This window comes from Amphiura filiformis, chromosome 11, assembly GCF_039555335.1.
Source record: "Amphiura filiformis chromosome 11, Afil_fr2py, whole genome shotgun sequence".
Classification (NCBI taxonomy): Eukaryota; Metazoa; Echinodermata; class Ophiuroidea; order Amphilepidida; family Amphiuridae; genus Amphiura; species Amphiura filiformis.
In genome coordinates this window covers 42,076,708-42,100,435 of record NC_092638.1, presented here as the reverse complement: position 1 = coordinate 42,100,435, position 23,728 = coordinate 42,076,708, and the positions used below count along the sequence as shown (strand labels likewise).

Genomic DNA, 23,728 nt, shown 5'->3' with positions numbered 1-23,728 from the left:
CAAAACAAACAATAACACACACTCAAGTTGCAGTGCCGCCGACAAGGGGGGGTAACCGGGGGCGTTACCCTGGGGCCCGGGGTCCTAGGGGGCCCGTAAAAATGAAGAAAAGATACTTTACTATGGGGTAGTAAAAGCAAAGAAAACAGCCATCAGGGGCCCGTAAAAAAATCAGAATAGATACCTTGCAATTAAGGCATATTTTCTTTGCTTTACTATACGGGCCACAAAGGTCTCTTTTCTTAGCCCTAAGGTAGGCCTATTCTTCTTTGCTTTTTACGGGCCCTCCGAGGTCTCTTTTTTTCTTTTTATGGGTCCATTATATATCTTTTCTTTGCTTTTTTTTTCATTCTCAATAAGGTCTCTTTTCTTTCCTTCAACACGGGCCTATGGTATCTTTTTCTTTGCTTTTTACGGGCCCACTACGGTCTCTTTTCTTTGCCTTTACGGGTCCATTATAAGGTCTGTTTTCTTTTGCTCTTTTACGCCCATAAAAACCAAAACAAATGTAACGGGCCCGTTAAAAACAAAGAAAAGAGACATGGAAAAAATACAAGATAGCCTTTGAAGCACACACTCAACTAAATATTTCACTTGAATTTACTCTTTGCTTTTGCCAAAATGATCATCCTTGATATAATGAATTTTCGAGTCAGGGAGTGACCTAATCGTGGGAACACAAATTGCAAATTTTTGCATTGTGCTTTTTTTTATTTGATCATTTATAACATTGTAATTTTTAAGAGTTTGTTTAAGTATCGAATCTTAAGAGCAAAAGTTGCTAATTCAATTACAATTTTAAAGCGCTTTATGCTTTATTTGTCCAATTCACCGCTTCATACCGGTGATCATTTTAGCTTCAAATTGGCTTTAAATTGGCAAATGTTTTGCACTTTGCGTGGAAGTTGTTCAGAGAAACTTAATCTGGGAGCAAAATGCCGTTCAAAAGCAAATTTAAAGGCGCTTAGAGCTGCATTTGTCTCCTTCAATGTTCATATTTGATTATTGGCAGCTAAACATGCTACTTTCGCTCCGCTGCAACATATGTTCAAGGATTTTACACCAACCTCCCCCCCCATGTTACAAAGAAATTGATGCCACTGAACACACCCACAACTTATGAAGTCATCACTGATCAAAAGTAAGCGTTCACATTGAGACTCTAATGCACTGTCAAGTTGAGAACCACATAAAGAAAACAGAATACAAAGAAAGACTGAAAGTAAGAGAGACTTAATAGACGAGAAAAGAAAAGAAAAGAAGAGAAAATGCAAAGGGAGAAAGAAAGAAAGAAAGAAAGACGGAAAGAAAGAAAGAAGGAAAGAAAGAAAGAAAGAGAGAAAGAGAGAGAAAAAGAAAGAAAGAAAGAGAGATAGTGTCCAAAAGAAAGATAGTGTCAGAAAGAAAGGGGAGTATCAGAGAGCAAGGAGAGAGAGAGAGGATAAAGATATATTGACTGGAATAAAACACAAGGCAAGGAAATCAGCCAAATACACATTTGTGATGGTCTCTTATTACCTTTGAATATTCAGATGACTGTTAGACCAATCACAGCAGTAGCAGCAAACAGCAGAAATAACACAAAGCCAGTCCCAAATGAAATCAAACAAAACACATGCTTATTAGTTATGATATGGAGCATTTAGTCTCAGTCATAAACTACTAACCCATACAATACATTGCATACATAACAGCAATTCACAGCGGTGACTGCATTTATTCCTGGAATTAAAATGAATTTGACTCCAATTTGAAGGACTTTTTGTTTTGTGTACATATAAATATACTCCAAAATCTATTACCTCTTTACAGGACACCATTGAAATCTGCACTGTTTGTTTGATTGATGCAATACATTTACTTTGCAGCAATACGCTCAGTTGCTGTGGATATGTGTGTCCATGCTGGTTTGATATAACCAAATTCAAAATATGTGGGTGAAAGTCTTAAATCACTACACTAGAATAATCCAGCCCTGAGATAGCAAGCATGCAATATCCTATGCAGGGGAATAGTCCAATGTCTGCCAGAAAATGTTTACACTTCTTTCCCCAACCCCAGGCACATTACCCATCCAGCTACCAAAAGTCCTACTTAGATGAACTGAGCTCCATTTTAATCCAGAATTAAAGTTAGTCTGTCTTTGTGAATACCAGTCATTGGTCTATTCCACTTGAAATCCATACATCCCTATGGAAGACATGACCTTAATCTCCTACACAGGGGGTGTAGAGTTCAAATGAAGTCACCCATTCAGGTAATTGAAATTCACACTCCATGTTTGGAAGATTAAGGTTATGTCTTACATATGAAAGTATGGATTGCAACTGAATAACCCATTTAGGTTAGTAATATAAGCAGGGAAGCACAGAGTAAGGATTAGATAGATCAGGATAGATTAGGTAAGGTACATAGGTTTGGAGTAGGTTAAACATGATAGATTTGTAAGTAATAGCTTTACTTCAGTAATCAATTTGTTAAGGCAACAAATTTTGTTCAGTATAATAATTTTCATATATATTTGATATAAAAATTGTATTATACCACATTTCAAGTAAGCAAGATTCATATGTACACCAACAAACAAACAAACAAACAAACAATTTTGAATAACCACTTGCTCTCATTAGATGTTTTATTTAATATTTAAACACACAAATAAGTGCTTGAGTGGTCTATCATCCAATAGTTAGAAAAGCAAAGATTTTGTAGAATAGGGTGTTACTACTGGAAGTTTATGTCAAAGGGTATGTAAGGATATGGTTAGCAGATATTATCAATGTGTCACAATTCTTATTAAGCTTTAGGTGTTTTATACGACTAGTCATATTGTTTTAAATCATGATAGTCACAATACATGGTGTTAATAGAAATTTCAATATACTACATCAACTGTTAAGGAATTACCTGATATGTGAAATGAGAAGAATGAGTTAAGGATTGGTAAATGTTGAAAAGGGATAATAATAATGCTCTATATATATATTATATAACTAAATAAATCAATTCAAGATGGATATTACAGCAGGGGGTAGTATATATTTGGGTAGCTTAATTATCAGTACACCATAATTGATGTCAACACACCCACCATCTCATTTCTAAATGATATTGCCAAGATGCAAATGGGTAGCCAAAATATCACAATTTTACTTTAATGACGCATACATCAATTATGTGATAACATACAAAAGTGCAACAACTCAGATTACACTTAGCCACGACTACACATTGCTCTAGATGTTCTCCAACATGGCAGAATCCACTTTTTGACCCATACACAAATTTAAACTTGAACTAGTGCTGATTTTCTTTCAGATTTTAATAGTAAAAATAATTCTGAAAATCATCCACAGGCTTGTAGGCCTAAATGCAAAAGGTTCTGTTTTCCAAAATATATAACAACTATATAACAACTTTGACTACTAAATACCTGGCTACCAAAATATTGATGTACTTGCAATAGGTTGAGGGTCAGATGTTAGGAGGCATGTGTTAGGGAAGCACATTTATCAAGTGCGCATTGTATTCTATAGTTTCAAAACTGCAACAATGCATGGTATTATGTGGGTTATACTAGATTACAAGACATTCAAGAAACCAATCGAGTACAAAGAGGAATTATTCTTGCATTAAATCTGTTACATGTGAATCATACATAAGATCTTAAAACATTGTCCATCCATGCATTATTGTTAGAAAAGTGACACTTCTTGCAGACATAACCTGTGAAAATTCATATTAAAATCTACAACTATATACTATTTTAAAAGCTTCAAACTTAAAGTGGAACAAAATCAAAATGCTACTGTTTTTGCAAAAAAATGTTGTCATGGCAACCAAGCACAGTCATAGTCTGCTCATGCAGTGATAGGCAAGGCCAAAATCGGCCATAATGCATTCCCTTATACTGACCATGACTGGAGCCTTATCGGGGCCGTTCTTTATCTTTTTGACTTCTCGTCCATCCTTAAAACCCAACAGAACAATTTTAATTATGTTTTCAATATCATTGTTTTGGGATGGAGCAGGAATCCAGCAATTGTGGGAGGACAATTGGAGGGGATTGGTATCATCCTACACAAATGTTATCCTGATATGTGAGATGACAGTGAGATGTTTGTCATAAAAGGGAGAGCTAATATGGATGGAAATACATTATTCTTTTGTCACTTTGATGACTTCATTAACTTTTTAGCCAGGGACTACTTGTCAACAGTGGCAGGATTTAACAAAATTTCCAGGAGGGGGTGTCTGAAGAATTGCCTAAAATTTGATTTTTTTTTTGTGCCAAAAATAGTTGTTGAGAACTTTTTGTTTAGACTGGAGGAACAAAGACCAATGGTGTCACTACTTGTCATATTCAATAGGAAGGTCCTTATACACTTAAGTCATGCTGCTCAACATTTCAAAATATCAACTCTGACATGGTTCACATGGCATGTACCATATTCGTCCGAGTATAGTCCCACACGTTTTTAGGTGAAAATTTTTCAAAATTGGGAGGTGGGATTATAGTCGAATTTCAAAAAAAAAATACATAGTTTTTTTTTTGGTTTTGGAGTGTCCCTGGACCTAGACCTAAATGGTAGGATCATTCACAGTTGACTAAAAAAATGCATGATGTTTTGTGTTTTTAATATGAAAATTGATAATTTGTACTCATGTCATACTCTATTAATGATTTCATTAATGACACTGACACTTTTTTTTTTTTTTTTACAATTTCTGGAAATTTTCGAAAAATTGGGGGTGGGACTATACTAGAACGTGGGACTATACTCTGACGCATACGGTAATTACGGCCCTCCAATTGTCCTCTATATATTATGTATGATGCCACTGCACAGTACCATCCATCCTTACCAGTGCAAACTACTTGTTTCTTCTAAATTGCACTACAGTAATATTGTAAGCCCTTTTGGATAGACATAAAACACAATCTGAAATGTACCCTATTTTGGGGCTACTGGATGTAACATCTGAGAATAGCTGTTTAGTTTGCAGTGATCTGGAACATTTAGGGTTTTAAGGTTATAGCTGGGATTATACTGATGGGGGAAGGCTTAGTATGATAGTGTACACATGCATAACCACTATTTTCAAAACACCCCTTAATACTTTTTGCCCTACTAACCAAAACTCCTGAAAAAGATTACTTTAATATTAATTTATAGTTTTTTCAACAATTATCTTATACTTTTTTGTAAAAGAAAATCAGTAAAGCTCGTCACAACATGACAACATGACAAGTGTGCTACTTGCACAAGTGTGCTACCCCTGGCTACGAGCCTGTAAATAAGGTTAAAAGCTGAGGTAGCTTTTTCAGAATTAGCTGCAGAGCAAGTATCAAACCTTCTACAAATAAAGCACTAGTGTATAAACAGCAAAACTTGGGAATGTTTGAAAAACATTGGCCTTGAATCACTATTACTATACTATTATTAAGCAGCTGCAGTGGTTTTCTGTGGCCTCCTGATCAAGACATTTCCAAACTTAAGTCTGGTGCCCAAGCCAAAAACCTAATTTCCTAAAAGTAGCGTCCGCACATTGTTTATTAGTGTTATGTTTCTGAATACCTTTTGGTAGACGAACAATTTGCTACAACTTTCACGAAAATCGGAGCAACTTTAATTTTTGACCCCTATGCAAACTGGAAATTGACCCTTGAGCTGTGGCGGCACGTAACTTCTGAACCAAATGGGCCTCACTGAATAATTTGATATACCTTGAAGTGATATTTGAACTCTTTCAATTTTTAACCCCTGCATAACCCTATGGGATCATTTTGGGGTCATTATTTCAAAATTCTCAAGGGTGCCAGGGTGGCATCCACCAGATTCTGAACCAGTAGGTCTCAGAGATAAAGAAAACACCAAAAAAACATTGTACGGACACTACTTTTGAGTCAAGACAAAATATCCTATTTCAGCACCAGACTTTAAGATGCTTGTGGCTTTATTAGGTGCAATGTGTGGTAGGCTTGTACCCAGCACGCAGGTAAGGGTAAGGTGGAACATGGGGGTTGTGTAGGTTGATGAATAAGGAAAAGGACATTACAACACAAATATAGATTGGTACTATGACTAACACACGGTAGACTTATCACTACAGTACGGAGTATTCTATAACATCAAAGCATGAAATGGTGAAGGGTAATGCCTAGATACAAAACCCTTATAGGCTCCATTATTGAATACCTCGGGCACAAAGTAGTCTTGATTCAAGTCTTGAACAAAAGTATTTGTTATATTTTATTTCCTGGCAGGTATCTTTTCATGGCACAGGAAAACAATCACACTTCCATGTTAAATGTGTCATATATACAGATACTCTACTATCCAGAAGATATACCACAGACTGATAACAGTACGACCCATAGATGTACCTTTTTGACCTTTGACCCAGAAACCCTTTCACCTATATTCTGAACTTGTGACCTTTTCCAATACACCCTTTAACCCTTAAAGCACAGTTGTTTGACTGTCTGTCTTAAAAATCAACATGCTACAAATGAGAAATTAACATTTAATTTATTTCATGGTGGAGTTTACGGATGAATATCTTTCAAATAAAGAGAAGATCATACCAAAAGAAATTGTTTCACAATTAGAAAGGAACAGAAGGGAATGTCCAAAAATTAGAAAGATTGTGATCAGAAAAAACCCAGCATTTTGTTGATGTGATACACCAAATGAGAAATTTGGTACATTCTGTAATTAACCAATTATAATCAACCCAACTAATAAAATTGTGTGCAAAGAAATAACAAATCCTGTTCATGTTCAGCAGTGATCCTGGGTTGTTTTAAAAGGTTTTTTTGTCGTCTGAAGGATAAAACAAAGACATGTGATGTTTTTTGGGTTCATGTTTGCCAGCAATGTTTTGCAGGGAATTTTGGCCAGAATCACACATTGTCCATAAATTTGCAAAAACAATTTGACTTCAAATGTATGCATGTTGCTCGCTTAACTACTTTTTGCTTTTTGCTAAAAAGAGCAAAAAATTATTGTGCTGGACATCGATCAAGCAAAACTAAAAAGGCATTGTAAAGTGTATGGGAGCACAATTAGGGTATAGAAAAGCCTGCATGCATTGACCCAAGGGAAATAAAGCAGTATAACATCCATCAAATTCAGTGATAAGCACAAGGATTACTTTGTGCAGGAAAAACTTAAAGAATAAAAAGAGAACTCAATTCAAAATCAACATGATTCCACCCATCTAACCAAAGCCTTGGCAGACCGTCTTGAAAGACAAAATGGTACAGGTCTAGGGTACGTACGTACCTTTCGTTGATGGTATAAAGTCCTTGGTACCCACACCGGCTTTATATGGGTATGGATGGAACAGAAAGCAACGTTTGTTCGTTAGTAGAATTCAAACATTGTTGGGGGTTAGTCAATGGGTGACGTCTCACACACCTCTTAATACACCAATTCAGTAAATACAGGATAGAGTCAGAGATGCCACTTGTAATTGGTATTGTCAAAGAAGTACCTGACTCAATCCTCAAATGTACTTTGTTCTATACTTTTATTCAGAAATATCAAAATTTCCTGAAATCTGGAAAATTCCTGAAAAAATGGCATCTCTGAGCGGGTAAAGATTGGTAAAGTTATCATTTGAGAACAGGTGGTAAGTTGAAGGGTGGAACTGGGAGGATACTGGAGGTATGCATAAATCATCTTACAATGATAAAACCAACTATGCCTTCAACCTTCACGTATAATATTATTTAATAAGATTGATAATAATGTAGCCGAAACAAACCACAAGTCTGTACACCTAAATCTGATAAATAACCAATTATAAAAGTCAGCTGAAGTCAATCATGAGACAGATAACAAAGGGAAGGAAAAGATAGGCAATTTATTAGTGTGCCAAACCCAAAAGTCTATTAAGCACACATTACAGATATACCCAAATACACAAAAATACTGGTAATAATTCAGAAACATCAAAATGTCACAAACAGCTTAACATAAATAACACAATATCATCCATAAGCCAAATAAAACGTTATTTTTATCACTTGTGTTTTTACTCACCTGTGACTCGGAGTGTGATTGTAAGTCTGATTTCTCAGTAAGGCTACTACTCTCGGCTACATCAGTTAAATCTCTTCTATGTACATCTTCATAATGTTTACTTTCTTCTTCTTCTGAGTATACTATACTGCCTGGACTAGGCCTTGGTGGTGGTCTAGGCATAGGAACAAAGAGAATATGTGAGTCAACTTGACAGTCTTACATGTAGTGAGATAGAACAAAAGAATAGAATTCACTATCCAACTTGGATGAGGATTTAGTGAAAGTCTAGCAATGAGAGTATACTGCGTAACCATTGTAAAGGGATCAAATCCACCAAGAACCAAGAATATGACATACATAAGAAAATGGATAATAGTATCAGGCTAGTGGGGAAACTCAAACCACAGCATAATCTCAGTCTAACAATATAAGTATACTCCACTATATATTACTCAACATGCAGGTTCTCAATAACAGTGCATATATGGGAATATGATGACACTATCAAATCAATGAGTACATTTTGAATACAGCCCAGTAGGCTCATATACAGTGACTAGGTAAATAAATGTCTAGTGAAACAAAAAAATGGATATACTATACTTCTATACAAAATCTTAAGAATGAGAGTACCTTTTAGAAAATATGACTACTCATATCAGTAAAATTACATGTTGATACAAGTCTAATGATCACAAATATTAAGCCAAATAACATTTGCTAACGATGGAGCACAAGTAGTGGATTAGATTTCATTCTAAAGAGATGTACTCAATTATGCGCATCAAGTTCTTGACCAAGTTATGGTAAATGCACAGAGTGTGTACCAGTTTATCATCATCAAGTGGCACTTTGTCTAGTTAGCTGTGCTAGAGTCTGTAACATGAAGTGTCTAGTTTCAAATCATGTCAAGTGGATTTTCTTCATCTTCAAATGGCTGTAAAGACACCTAGTAAATAAATATCATAACTGCCTGGTATGTTACACAAACTTGCAATCATTTAATGACTTGCTTACTTGTATACTCACTCATTTAATCCTTTCCTGCCTCAATTACTTGACTCACTTGCTTATATCATCTTTCCTTGTCTCATCCAACATCCACTCTCACACTTTCTTCACACACCCACTCGTTTAGTTAGCCATCTACTCACTTATCTACTCACCTACCTACCCATTTCTTTATCCATCCAGCCATCAACTGACTCTCTTGTTTACTAACCAACCCATAACCAAGAGCCTTTCAATCACTGTCTCACAATCAATCACTCACCCATGCACTTATTCACCAACTACTAGCTCAGCACTCATTCCTCCACCCATCATTCTATCCATTAATTCACCCCCCCACACACACACACCACCCCCTTACTTATCCACCAAATAATTGTTCAACACTCACTCACTGGCTCCTCTCCCCCCATTTTATTCATTCATTTACTCCCCCCCCCCCCACACCACCCCCTTACTTATCAACCAAATGGTAGTTCAAAACTCACTCGCTGACTCCTTACCCACCATCCTATACATTTATTTACTCACAAGCCCTCCGCCCACCACCACCCCCTTACTTATCAACCAAGTGGTAGTTCAAACAAAACTCACTCACTGGCTCCTCACACACCATCCTATACATTTATTTACTCACCCCTCTATGCATTTAAGAAATAAAGGGTAATGCATGATCCTTTACATGAAAATAATGTGTCGAGGCAGTAAAAGCGTAAATAATGGGTGAGCGCAGCCGAACCCATTATTTAAACGCTTTTACTGCCGAGGACACATTATTTGCATGTAAAGGATAATGCTGCACCCTTTATTTCTATTCTATTACCACAAAATAGTGTGATTTAAAGAGAAAATATCACATTTTTTGCCCAAATATTTCAAGTTGTTTACCTCAAGGTGGAGCGCATACACAGCGTAGCCAAAGCGTATGCACATTCCAATAACACAACCTTACATTCCATTCTCCCCTATAAGCAGGTATGCACATACAATAACACACCCCTGACATTCCATTCTCCCCTACATAAGCAGGTGTGCTGTGCACTGTGATAGAAGAACATAAAGTTTGTTGCCCTTGACACTTTATCGCTAAATATACGTCTAGCCCTCTTCTTTTGTTCCATTATCTATTGTATTTCTTTTGTTCAAAGTCTGGTCAACTGTCGATTATATCAAGCAATGTGGACAGGTCAAGATAATGTGGACAGGTCAAGATAATGTGGACAGGTCAAGATAATCTGGACAGGTCAAGATAATCTTGGTCAGGTCAAGATAATCTTGGTCAGGTCAAGATAATCTTGGTCAGGTCAAGATAATCTTGGTCAGGTCAATAAATTTTGAACAAGAGAAGTACATGTTCATATTTAGAAACACTGGCCACATTATTTGACTTTTTGGACATTTCAACAAACTTAAAATGCATCAAAGTTTGATATATTTTACACGATCAGCATAAATTATTATGCCAAGTTTATGCATATTAGATTTAAATGAAGATGGTAAACAATACTTGTGTGTATTGAATGACACCAAGAACACCTTTATTGAATAATGCAAATTAGTTTGTATTATGTCTTAAAGCCTGTATAATTAGGACGAGGATGTCAATCTACCTTTGTCCCCCCTCTCCCAACTAACGAGATTCCGTCAAAGTAGGTAACAAAGCAAGAGCCATGAGGTCTTACAAATTAAGTTCAACCAAGGATATTTTGCACCTAAAATGCAGTACATTACAGGCCACAAGACTAGATGTAGAAAAACTACAACAATCTATGCCTAACCCCAACCAAAAAAGGTCGAGGAAGGTACCCAGGAATATGCGTTGATTTGTTTCAGGACATTTGTTCTATAAGTATATTAAAGATAAATATAAATTCTATGGTGTTAAATGAGTTACCGCCATGTCTAGGTAAAACACACCCACTTTGACCTTTGAACTATTTACATATTCATTATTAATATTACGAATATGTATAATCGAGTGGGACATGACCACAAGCATGACAAGTGAATTGAATAGAATCTCCGGTTAAAATCAATGCTGTATTGATTTGATTAAATCACTTTCAATTGACAATAGATAAGACTCGTAGACTCAAACGCAGGACACACGGGAAGAATATTACACTGTCTCGGTGTGTTTTTATTTTTGGAAAACCCTAAACTTACACAAGATAATCACATCAGCTTTTCCAGTTTGTCTTTTGGAAAATGAATAAACCATAACAACAAATTCGTTTATTTTGGCTCATCAGTATATAAGATAAGCGGTTCAAAACAACCATTACCATAGATAATAGTATGGTTCAGCATGTTAGTCGCCGAAGGCTCGACCCCTTCGGGTCTCACCTTCCGAGCGACTAACATGCTCACCATACCTCAACAAGACACCGATTATCTATGGTAATGGTCTGTTTCTCACCCTTTATCTACTACTTAATGGTCTGTCACGTGACGCGTTTCAACAAATCACAGTGCGCGATTTTGAATAATGGGTCGTGGGGGTAATAGAATTATCTATGAAGTACTAACTTAACAAGAGCAGCCCACTTCTCATCACCCACCCAACCAATTCATAATTAACTCACCTTGTATAAGAGTTGTGTCTATTATATGGGTCTTGTCTAGCTTGTCTTCTTGCTGCTGTAGCTGTTACTGTACTGTTCATTTCAAATGTGGCAAAGCCACCATCTTCCACACTCAACTGTTCATCTGGCTGTATTCTTTTATGCACCTTTTTCTCTGTGGCAAGCAGCAAGCAAACAAAGTATGTAATATTAAGTCTTGTATACCTAAATTAGCTCACAATGCTGTTGTCAGCAGGTGGTGATTGTGACAACATCCCTGAATGTACACCCACCTTTGGTGCAACATCGGTCCTGTTTCTACAAATTTTGACTGACATTTTTCTAACAGTTTCAATTTCACTGGTTTATTATCACTGTGCCAGAAAAATGTACAATTATACATAATTATAAAGCTTGCCTATACGGGACTGACAACTCAATAATATTTGGCAGAAACCATAAATGTTTCAAGATATGGTTACAATAAATGCGAATTTCTCTTGTTTAGCCACACTATACATGATCCAATTCTACTATAAATCCTGGCAAAAGGAAGTCATTTTAGAGTGTAATATCGCAGCATAGAATAGTGAAATTGAAAATGACAGATGTGTATCTCTTTTTGCTCAATAAAAAAAACATGTTCTACTTCACTAATAATTAAAGAGAAAAAATTGAAATCTTTAAAAGTTTACTTACCAACATATAATCTACTTCTGCCGAGCATACAAAGAGTTGCAGTAACTAATATAATAATGATAAGCCCTACAAGAGCCAAAATGACCAGGAACCACCACTGCTGATAGAATTCACCTTCTTCTCCCTGATAGCTACCTGTCACTGTAGTAAGGAAAGAAATTGGGTATCAGCAAATATGCGCTTCTATATGATATATTGGTGTTTTCATGACATAAGAAAATATGTTCATAAAATTAGTAGATAATAGATATGAAGTTAATACAATTTGATTTGAAAGTTGATACAATTCATAGTGAAAATTGTGTACCAAATTATTGACAGGCGATAACAGGTGGTACCTCTGTCCATGCATGTTACCAAGTGTTAGAAATATGTTTTCATTGGTAGCTTAAGTAATGATTGTATGAGTTTCATTACAAGTGACGTAATGGCCATTAGTACCTGTGTCCTCTAAGATTGTCTGTCATGATACAAATGTAGACATTTAGTGAAGAATAGTCAGAGTGATTTTGTTGTATCAGATTAATATTATATTATGGTACTGCCGAATGGCAATTTCTTATTATGAATTCTGAATCGAAAAAAGGGCGAAAAGTTTTTATATTCAGATAGGGAAAGTGTCTATGTAAATATATTTGTGTATATGGTCCCGTGTCACAACCTGGGGTACCTTTGTGTTACATAGTAAAAAAATGAAATGGTTCAAACATTTTACCTACACATCGCATTTGAAGTGGTTCATCCTCCTGAGCATTTTGACACCTTTTTTATGGAAATCGGTTAAAAAATGAGAGAGTGCGGGCAAAAACAATCACAAAGTAGGGAGGATGTAACCCACCTCTTTTGTCCACATTTACAATCATTCTGAGCAAGTATTGGTCTTTTAAATGAACTTTTGTATTTATTTACTTGGTTTAGATTCTGGGGTTTTTTAATTTTTTAAATCAAATTTTTAATGGGGTTTTAAATCAAATGATATGAATCCTCCCCTAATCCTCCTCCCCTAATCCTCAGCCACCCTTGGCACATTTCATGCCAAACATCATAAGAAAATAATTAAAACATATTTTAAAACAGGATAAAAACATGAGTAATATAGAATAAATTAGCCTCAATTTAAGACCTAATTGAATCTTCTAAGTAAAGGAATACTCAAGAGACATTGTTTTGAAATCCAAGCTGCACATCAAAATGTAACAAAGCCACCTTTTTGAGTACCCCAGTATGTGACACAGGATCATATATGTTATACAAGAGGGTTGTAGGGTGGGATGCAAAGTAATTTGAATTAGTATGAATTAGGCAATAAGTACTATACCATGCAACATAACTTCTCCTGTATAATTGAGAGTAAAATGCAACTTACTTATATTATTAGTTTCAACAATTGTGTACCAAAATTAGCCCACATTCTGAGGGGAAATGGTTAGTGCATTACATTCCTTAAAGGAGGTTTTATATTATTTCTGATAACTAATATTATTCTTCTAATAAATAATAATAATAAATCTTTTAAGGCGCAAAATCTTAGAGCACGCAAAAACATGAAAAAGACAAAACGAAAATAAGTCTGTGAATCTGTAAAAGCTTGACAAAAGAGATAGGTTTTCACCAAATCTTTAGTCAAGTGTGCAGGTTGAATGGCCAGCAATTGATTGCGATTGTATGATATGCGTTGATTGTGACTAATGGGCCTCTATTCACACTGCTCAGGTTGTTGTTCAGGTATGTAAAATGGCGTAGGCCTATGCAATGTAGGGATGCATCACGATGAAAACAAAATGGACAGAACCAAAAGATGAAAACATTCAATGGCTAAAAAGAAGGAGACCGCCATTCCAAATGTAATATCCAAAATTCAGAGAAATTGGCACCGAAAACACACAAAAAAGACAGAAACAGGTGGAGCATGACATCACTCGTGGCAAGTGACCCGATGACCCATTCCAATTAACCAATGTAAGTAAACTGAACCAGTGACAATAAGGTCATTCAAACATGCAAAACAAGACAAAGAAACAGGAGGTATATATCAATCAACATCATGCACACATTGCCATGCATAGAATACCTGAATCTGAAAGGATCCATATGTCTACATGGAACCAAGTGAATGCAAAGGGGGTAGGTCAAGAACAAAGGAAGTGTCATCATCATCACAATTCAAATTATACTAAAAAAAAAAATAAACCAAATTATTTGTAACGTTACAACAAAATTCAAACTGTGTAATAGAAACAAATTGATTGACAATGCTATAAATCTATAAATAATGTACCTAAATGTAGCACAAAATCATATAGCTCTATGAATTTGGTCATTCAGCACAAGAAGCAGAGAAAATAAAACTTAATCAAGCAAGATGTGATTATATGAAGATGGGAGAGTAATAACACCTATAGTATTCAGCAAGGTCCTTCAGCATTGCCCTATTGCTTTGCCATGATTATCGTGTAAAATAAATTGGGTCAGGCAATGTAGCTTGTTTGATAAATCAGAATCCCACTTGTGTGTACCACTTGTGTGCACATTGGCAGATTGCCCAAGAACCTTGCTGAAAACTTAAGTATTTGTCAATTTCAATACGAACTATTTTCAGCATTAATAAACAGCATCACAGTAGCTAATAATGATATTTGAAAGGGTCATGTGGTTCACTTTGATAAGACTTCCCACTTCTATTGTCTCTCTCCAACAATGGCAAAACAGACTTGTTGTGTGGGAGGGGAGGCAAACCACGATCAGTTATTATACTGAGGAGTCAGGCTCAAATAGCAAGAGGTACTCAAGTTAGTAGAGATGTGCCACCGAGAATATGAAAGTGGATTCAAATTAATACCAATCCCCCACAAAAAAGGGAACCCTTTTTGTACTTGAAATCTAAATATTGGGCCAAATTCGACAAGTTTAGTATGTTTTGGGAGATTTGGGCTCAATATTCACAAAATTTAGCAAATTTCAAAACAAATTTGAGAAAAATTTTGAAAAAAAAGACCTATCTATATACCAATTTTCACAGAAGAAAGGGGCCATCCTTTTGACGCATTTCAGTGCTACTCCTCATTGCTTAGCCACAACCTTATTATAGAGATAACACACTCTGATATCACTTACTAGGTGTACGATATAGTTCTGATGGCGCTGTAGGAAAGCTTATACTTTTAACGTTCTCAGCCATGACTCTAAACTGGTATGAGGTAGAAGCTTTAAGATTGCCATAGGATATGAGGTACTCCACTGAGTCTGCATCTACAGTGTCTGTAAGCAGCTCCCACTCATCACGACCTGTGCAATAAACATTGACAAATTACAACATTACTAGAAATACATGCAAACAATTTAGCAAAAAAAAACTTCACTTACTAAGTGGAACAATTTAAAGGTTTTACATACAAGAAACTTACCATCTTCTAAAAACTCTATTATATAATTAGTGAGGGAGGAGTGTCCCTGGTTGACAGGTCGTTTCCACTGTAAGATCAGATTAGTCTTACTTTTTCTTAGTCTCAGTTCATTGGGTGGATCTGGGGCTCCTGTACGGAGAAAAACACAATATTGGTAGTTTTAACATTAAGGTATCTGGATTATACAATGGAGGATGGAAAATGAATGGTGGCACTTGGTAAAATAAAAATACAAAACCAATTCACAGTTTTTGATAAAGTACAATTTTGTACATAAAAGTGGGAAAACTCATTTGTTCCATGCTGAGAAAGTGTGACTTCCTGGTCAGGTGTTCATGAGCCTGGTGTTTTTGACTGCTTGGCATTGCAACTTGTGTCTATTGTCATTACACTTGATTTTTAAGTGGATAATTATAGCCCCATTAGTTGCGCACACACACATCTCATTTTAAACCTAAACCAAACCAGTGGCGTAGTGTCGCATGGGCACTGGGTTTGAAATTATATTTGAAGTCATATACTTTGTCTAACTTTCTGTAACATGTGAAATATAGACCTGGCAGATCAATAATATCCTTCTTAATGTGGGTCTATGAGCTGATTACGAGCTGATCAAAGTATAAATCTCCACTTTTTCTTACCTATTTGTGGCCCTGTAGTAACATTGGCTTCCTTATATGGTCCATAATCAGTTGTTTTGGCCATAATACGGAATGTGTAATCTGCTTTCTCTGCTAATTTACTGACTTCATATGATAAAGCAGTCCCTCCAAGATCCACTGTGATGGTTGCTTTCTCACCTGCAAAATGGGTTAGAAAATGATATGTTAATCACATTTGTCAGTCAAACTTCAATATGCTTTACATAGGAATCCTATAATAAATTTGAAGTCATATTGAATAAGGCTTAGTTACTTATCATCATAAAATGTCAGGCCCTGTTTTATAATACAAAGGACTCTGTTAGTATAATGACTCTGTTTGTATATCAACAGCAACAAAACAAAGCAAAGCAAAATCAACAAGGAACAAAACTGCACGAAAATTTATCTGACTAAGTAGTGTGCGATCAAATGCGGCGAATCATTAGGCTTACTCACTTTGCGCTGCAAGTGGCGCTAAAGATACACCACCTTTGATAGCAGATGTATCACACATGGACACTACTGAAAGCCAATTGAGTAGGATTTGTATCACACACGTGTACAGCAATATGCAGCATGCAGCACAGTGATCCACTCATGGGCATGCCTAATTTACATTCATATTTGCAATTGTCTTGTTGCCTTCTCTCACCCATCACAGAACCTTTTTTTTCATCAAATTATCATCATGCTATGGTCATGACATGGTTAGTAGTTGGCAGGGCTGTAATAAGGTAAACAATATTGGGACTGCCATCAAATTGGTGGTGGTCAAACTAGCGTTTGTTAATCATATTTGATAGGATATTATAAAGCAGAGATTGCCAACCTGTGGGCCACATGTGGACCTTGAAGATGTCCAATGTGGCCTGGAAGTCTTTTCTTACAAAAAGTAACATAATGAATATATAAAACAGAAGTTAAAAATTCAAAGAACAGACCTTCCAGAATAGGTAGTCGTTACTCTGAGTTTCATGCCTAAAAGGCAATCGTCAGACGACACGATGAAATGCTATGGGTGGACTACCATCACTTGGGAATGTGAAAGAATATACATTCCATGGTGTCAACACAGCCAAAGTCTATTCAGAGTCAGTCTGTCTATCGGAGATAGTCAGAAAGTGCTCAACCGCAAAACAGGAGCGTATTAACAACATTTTACTCAAGTTAGACTATCTTTTGAATAAAGTGCTCAATCCCAAAAGGGAGAGCGTATAAAAATAAAACAGAAGTTAGTAATAATGCTGCATGCAGCCCATCAAAGTGTCTTTGCAATGTGGTCCAAGGTCAAAACATCCTAGTTAATACAATAAGATATTGCTGACTGACAAGTTGAGGTGGTCATATGGCTGACCCTGCCACTCCACGGTACTGTTAGTTAGAATTACTACAGCACTTCTTTAATTCTTGTCTGTTTATAGAGGCTTCATTTTAATTCCCAAATTTGTTCCAAATCAAATAGATAATTATTGCTAGTCCCTTCTCATTGTTAGGGTGCTAGTACCACCAAGGCTCAAGACACCCAGCACTAGAATTAATGATATATATAACCACTATTATAAATTCTTGAGAGACTAATAGACAACAAGGTATGACAAGTATGTTTGGTTACTGTAAGATTTAAACTTACGTGATCTAGATTGAGTGCGACATACTGATGTCGTTCACAGGTGTGTGGAAATAAGAATTACAACAAAAGGTGTTGAAATTTCATTTTATAAAAAAGGGTGTCTAATTGTATCAGAACAGAGTGATAAACAAGGAGTCAAAATGCATAATATTAAGTGAAAAGAGTGGGAAAATTGATAAGAGGTGAGAGTTGTGGGTGTACGTTTATAAGATATTGTGGTGATTGAAATGTAACCCCATGGGCACTACCAACTTAATTATCGGTCTCTAAGCACTAGTTTGATTGGTTACGAAGAGCCCTTTTTGATATATTGAGCCAATCAGAGTTATGGTAAGAATAAGAGGATTAAGAGATCTAAATGCTCAATTTTGATTGGTTATTCAGATGATGATATTGTGTAATGAACTAATCAGGTAGTAGTTCTCAGGGGGTTAAGGTGGTTCTATACTACAAACATTTATTCTACTGCTACTACTTTCAAAACATCATTTATCATAATTTGAAAAAATGATTTTAAAAAAAATATATAAGTATTGCAATGAAAATAAAACCTACTAAAATGAAAATTGTAGGATAAAACACAACCAACTTAAATTCAAAACAGGGAGCTGATATTTAACAAACAAAAACATAAATTAAAGATGAAACTGATCAAACTGAAAAAAAAATAAGCAAGACAATGGATACTTGACATTTAAAATTACAAAACTAAAACCAAAAGATGGAGAATACTGACAACTTGAATATAAAATAGATCAGAATCAACTCAAATCATATTGAAGTAAAAGAGTAAAAATAAAGCAAATAGTAACGGAAATGTGTAACAATGAACTGAAGATATAAGGAGACCACAATTGCATGACTAGACAAAAATAAACACTACAGATGATAAATAAAATTAACATGAAATAGATGAACTCAAAACAAATGATGATTGGCAAACAGGAAATAAATGTCAAGATACTAATACAGATATTTTGGTAACACACATTTCAAGTCAAATTGCCAACATACAGGAGATAAAATCAGCCAAGTAAATGTACAACAATTCAAATGCAAGCTACATTCCATGAGCAACTATTGCATCTCATAATAAGTTTTGAAAAGAGCCCAGTCTTGCGTTCTGTTAAGTAACTTAAAGGGAAACTTGTAAGTGAGTAGTATGACATTGCTGTGTCAGCCCATTAGTCCAAAAGATCATTAGTCCTGAAAATGGTAAGGGCATTTTAAGCTTGGATTAAGGTCAGGTCTAGAATAAGGTTTTATGGCTATCTTTTCCTTTAGACCACCGCTCGCTATATAGTTATTACTTTTGCATCAAGGTTAAACAGTTACCAAACACTTTGAAGTCAAGGTTTATTGTATTGGAAGGAGGGCAGGGCTTCGATAAATGAGGGAATTTATGGGGTAAAAAACAAGGTTAAAACAACTTTTTGAAAACAAGTGAAAATGGCTATTCTGCTAGGAAGTTTTTGTCTAAAAAAAAAAACCAATTAAAAAAAGCAAGAAACATACATTTATAAAATCAGCATCATTTCCGTCACATAAAAAGATGATCAGATGAGTGGAAAGTTGCAAAGAATTTGTGAACATACACCATATTTTTCGAGAAATTCGCCATCTTGAATAAATGCAAAATTACATCATGCAGTAAAATCAGTCAAACACGCCTGAAAATGCTTGATACTGATGAGCATAAATCACCTTCAAAATTTGATCAATTCATAATTTTAACCTTATATAGCTCGGGTGGTCTAAAAGAAAAGATCGCCAGGTATAGGGATAGGGTTAGGGTCAGAGTTAAGATTAGCGTCAGGGTTAGGATTAAGGTTTTCGGACTAATAACCCTTCAGACTACCAACCTGTTACCTGCTGTGTCAAGTCCTAATTTGACTCATTGGAAAGCTGAGTCTAGATCAAGTTTTAACTTATGTGTTAACTATACTTGAGACTGAACCAGTGAATAAATGTTATGTCATTACAGCTTAATCTCAAGTAAATTGGACTCATTTAAAGGATGAGTTTGAGTCATGATGCATCACTGAAGTAGAGTACTGAACGACTAAACGAGATTAACTCACTGTAGTGTAATGAGTAATGTAAATTGGACTCATTAAAGGGATGAATTTTGAGTCATAATGCATCACTGGAAGAGCATCCCAAATGAGGTTACCGCACTAAAATGTTGAGTCTGGAGTAATGTCACTCATATGAGTCAAGTCCATGAGTCATTGGTAGGTTAAAATCTCAATGACTGAGTCATGGTTTGTCATGTCACACACTGCATTCCATACTTCAAAATCAAATCATTAAATAAGCCTGCACATATGTACACAGTGCAAAATGAAAAGTTGTAAAAAGGAAGAAACATATCCACTAGCATATACTTGATATAACTAACAGGCTAAATGCAAATTTTGAATACATCAAAGGGCATACTTACTATTGCTCTTTTCATATCTTACAACTAATTAATAAAAGTAAGACAGAAGAATTGGAGTGTTAATTATAAAGGATTAAAAGAATAGAAAGGCACCTGTACACAGGTTGGCGGCAGCACCCACTATGTCTACTACTTGTATAATGCCATATAGAAAGGCACCTGTACACAGGTTGGCGGCAGCACCCACTATGTCTACTACTTGTATAATGCCATATAGAAAGGCACCTGTACACAGGTTGGCGGCAGCACCCACTATGTCTACTACTTGTATAATGCCATATACCTTTATTCTCTTGGTTTCCCTCCCGAAATTATTGTACACATTAAATGCCAGCCTTCAATACATACAATTGTCTGGAAATTATCTGTAGGCTATTAGTAAGTTAAACAGGGAATTTATTTTGTTTTGTTAAGCATACAAAGGATAGGGTGGAGGGGTACATCAATATTACGGATGAAGTAATTTTAGGTTCAGCCTTGCTCTGACACCCCATTTTTATAGTACTGGTGAGTGCACTCCCACTGATTAATTCTATCAGATTTTATAATAATAGCATATACAAAATAATCACATCAGGCTATTCCAGTTAGAAATCCACACCCCCTATGTAACACATAACCTTTATCTCCCACACAGGGGTGTGAATTTCAAATGGGCAGCTCCATTTGAAATCTACACCCCCTGTGTGGAAGATTAAGGTCATGCTTTAGATTTCAACTGGAATAGCCCATTTACACGTTCATAAATTACGCTACAAACAAATATAAGTTTGTGTATACCTGCACCACCAACATCATGCCATAATTGACCCCTGTGTTTAGTATGAACTTGATACAGACAGGTTATTATAATACATAAGGACAAGTTGTTTACTTTCAACTACGTCTAGACACATTCTTTTAATTAATAAACTCACCATTAATTGGTTTAACGAGCTGATAGAACACCTGATATCCCTGTATGGGCCCACACGGCATGGTTGGCTCAATCCAGTGGACGATCAGCGAAGTCATGCGGATCTTACTGAAGGTTAGTGACGGTACCACACCAGGCTCTACAGACAAATTAAAAATAAGAAATACATAGCTAACAATATAAAAAACTGGTGTTGAGATGCCACAAGTGTAAGGCATGCTATCACATGAGTGATATAACATAAGACAGCACCACATCCATTTTGCAAAAACTGTTGAGCACTTGAAATTGGAGAAATTATAACAAGCAAAAACATTGTTTTTAATGTTTGCAGTGTGAACAATTAACCAAATAAAAAAATTCATATTTTAAGCGAAAACTGTTTTAAATGTTTGCAGTGAGAAAAATTAATTGAACAAAAAAAATCATATTTCATGTTTTATTACCCATTTTGTATTTTTTTTGCAAGCTGTGAGTGCAAATAATGTGAAAATTAATGGAGATTCTAGGTCATGTACATTAAAAAAATTCTAGATAAAACCTAATTTTGTGGTAAGTATAATTACATAAAGTACATACAGTGGTAATATTTTGGTTTGCTGGCATATAAGCACTTTTTCTAACATATTTTTTAAATGTCAGCAGAAAATGAAAATGCTCCAGAGATTATTTTTGTGCTTTACGCAGTTAATTTTAGTCAATTTAAAAGCTCACAAAAATATGTTTCGACTCTTAGGGTCAAAATGTGCAGGTCTTTGAACACAATATTCATGAAAAATGAATACCGCTGCAATATTATAATATTCAAAGAACCATAATATGATTATTATTTGAAAATGTTGCCAATCATGAGTATGTGAAAATTAGAGCGTAAAGCCCCATAGTGCTACAGTATTTCACAAGTTTTTTTCACCAGTTGAAGTTTTGCGTCTAGTGGGATAGCTTCACCTAATAACATGTCTGTTGAGTTAATAATTTATGGATGATGTTATAATATCAGTTTTGAAGATTTGACAGGTTTCATTATTGGTGTAATTCCCCGGAGGAAAATTGGTTAACAGGTTTTAAGATGAAATACCTGAAGCTTGGGACATATAAATATTGTAACACACTATCTTTACTTAAAGCTATATCAAGGCTGCATCATTTATTATTATTCGTGCTCTATAATAATCATCCTCTTTCTTGATTATTTTGCCTTCTTTCATTTCTCACTCATTTAAACATAGAAGTATTTGAGAATCTATCATGAAATGGGATGTAATTGCATACAAACTGGTCGCCAACAAAACTGCATATTCCTTCATGTCAAGTTTCTACAATTTACTTTTGTTTATTTCCAAAACTACCAATACTCCATATCTTACCACTCTCAAGTATCTTCTTTTCATTAACTCTACTCAAACTAAATACTTATTCATTATCACAAACATAACATATCGTAGCGTATACACATGTTAAATCCTGCCAAATCAGCCTATATTGGACACATTGCAAGCACTCAGCCTCCTAGATGGACTCCTATCCACCAGGATCAAATGTTTCTGATATATTCTGTGTCTTACCACTTTCCTCTGTCCTGTTTTCAACTATTGTACTGAGTGGACCTTCTCCAGCAGCATTGAAGCCTTTGACCTGAACACTGTACTGTGTCCAGCAAACTAATCCTTCAAGAAGTACTGTATTGGAGGACTCTGCAAACGTCTTGATTCTCTCAGTGCTTTTATCTCCTGCCACCCAGTAAACAATCTGTAGAATAAATCATCAATCAATTTTAATGAATCATTTAATCAAGTTTGATCAATCAATCAAACAAACAATTAATCAATCAATCAATCAATCAATTACCAATCAATTTGTATCAATCAATTTTGATCAACCAATCAATAAATATCAATCAATCTCAGTGATTTAAGAATTAAACTCACATTTGTGTGTTCAACTCTGAAGTAAGTTGTTTGAAAATGATAACATCTTAATTCTGCCACATGCTGGGAAAGACATGCAGGTTATTAGTATGGTTCTTAGTAAGTGGCATATCTCTCTTATTAAACTTTGGAAATCTAATTAAACAAGTTTAAGATGATAAATCCAGAAGAAGCTATTCACTCAATGTGAGGACACGGTGGCTCAGTGGCCTTGGACTCTCATAATCTTAGAGCTTGCTCGGACGATGCGTGGGTTCGAGTCCCCTCCCTCCCACAACTATGTTGCGCCCTTGGGCAAGGTGCTTTGCCTAACCCCACCCAGGTGCAATGGGAAACTGTTAGGGGTAGTCACAGTCATTGTACTGATGAATTTGTAGGCTGCAAACGTGGTTCCGACATATTCTAATGACGGCGGAATAAATGTAAAGCGCTTTGAAGTTGTTTATGGCATAAAGC

General features: G+C 35.6%; 1 protein-coding gene across 1 annotated transcript in view; it reads right to left on the bottom strand.

The window, feature by feature from the left end:
- The window catches only part of LOC140163690 (protein sidekick-2-like), a 385,021-nt gene that overhangs the window by 518 nt on the left and 360,775 nt on the right, over positions 1 to 23,728 (bottom strand). Inside the window, exons 31-42 of the mRNA XM_072187006.1 lie at positions 22,910 to 23,093; positions 21,346 to 21,483; positions 20,429 to 20,452; positions 16,353 to 16,511; positions 15,712 to 15,840; positions 15,422 to 15,592; positions 12,308 to 12,448; positions 11,630 to 11,783; positions 8,052 to 8,205; positions 7,290 to 7,328; positions 3,916 to 3,969; positions 1,519 to 1,536 (exon numbers count right to left, since the gene is read on the bottom strand). Of these exons, the coding sequence (XP_072043107.1) occupies positions 1,519 to 1,536; positions 3,916 to 3,969; positions 7,290 to 7,328; positions 8,052 to 8,205; positions 11,630 to 11,783; positions 12,308 to 12,448; positions 15,422 to 15,592; positions 15,712 to 15,840; positions 16,353 to 16,511; positions 20,429 to 20,452; positions 21,346 to 21,483; positions 22,910 to 23,093 (1,365 nt within the window). The remainder of the gene's footprint in view (positions 1 to 1,518; positions 1,537 to 3,915; positions 3,970 to 7,289; positions 7,329 to 8,051; positions 8,206 to 11,629; positions 11,784 to 12,307; positions 12,449 to 15,421; positions 15,593 to 15,711; positions 15,841 to 16,352; positions 16,512 to 20,428; positions 20,453 to 21,345; positions 21,484 to 22,909; positions 23,094 to 23,728) is intronic.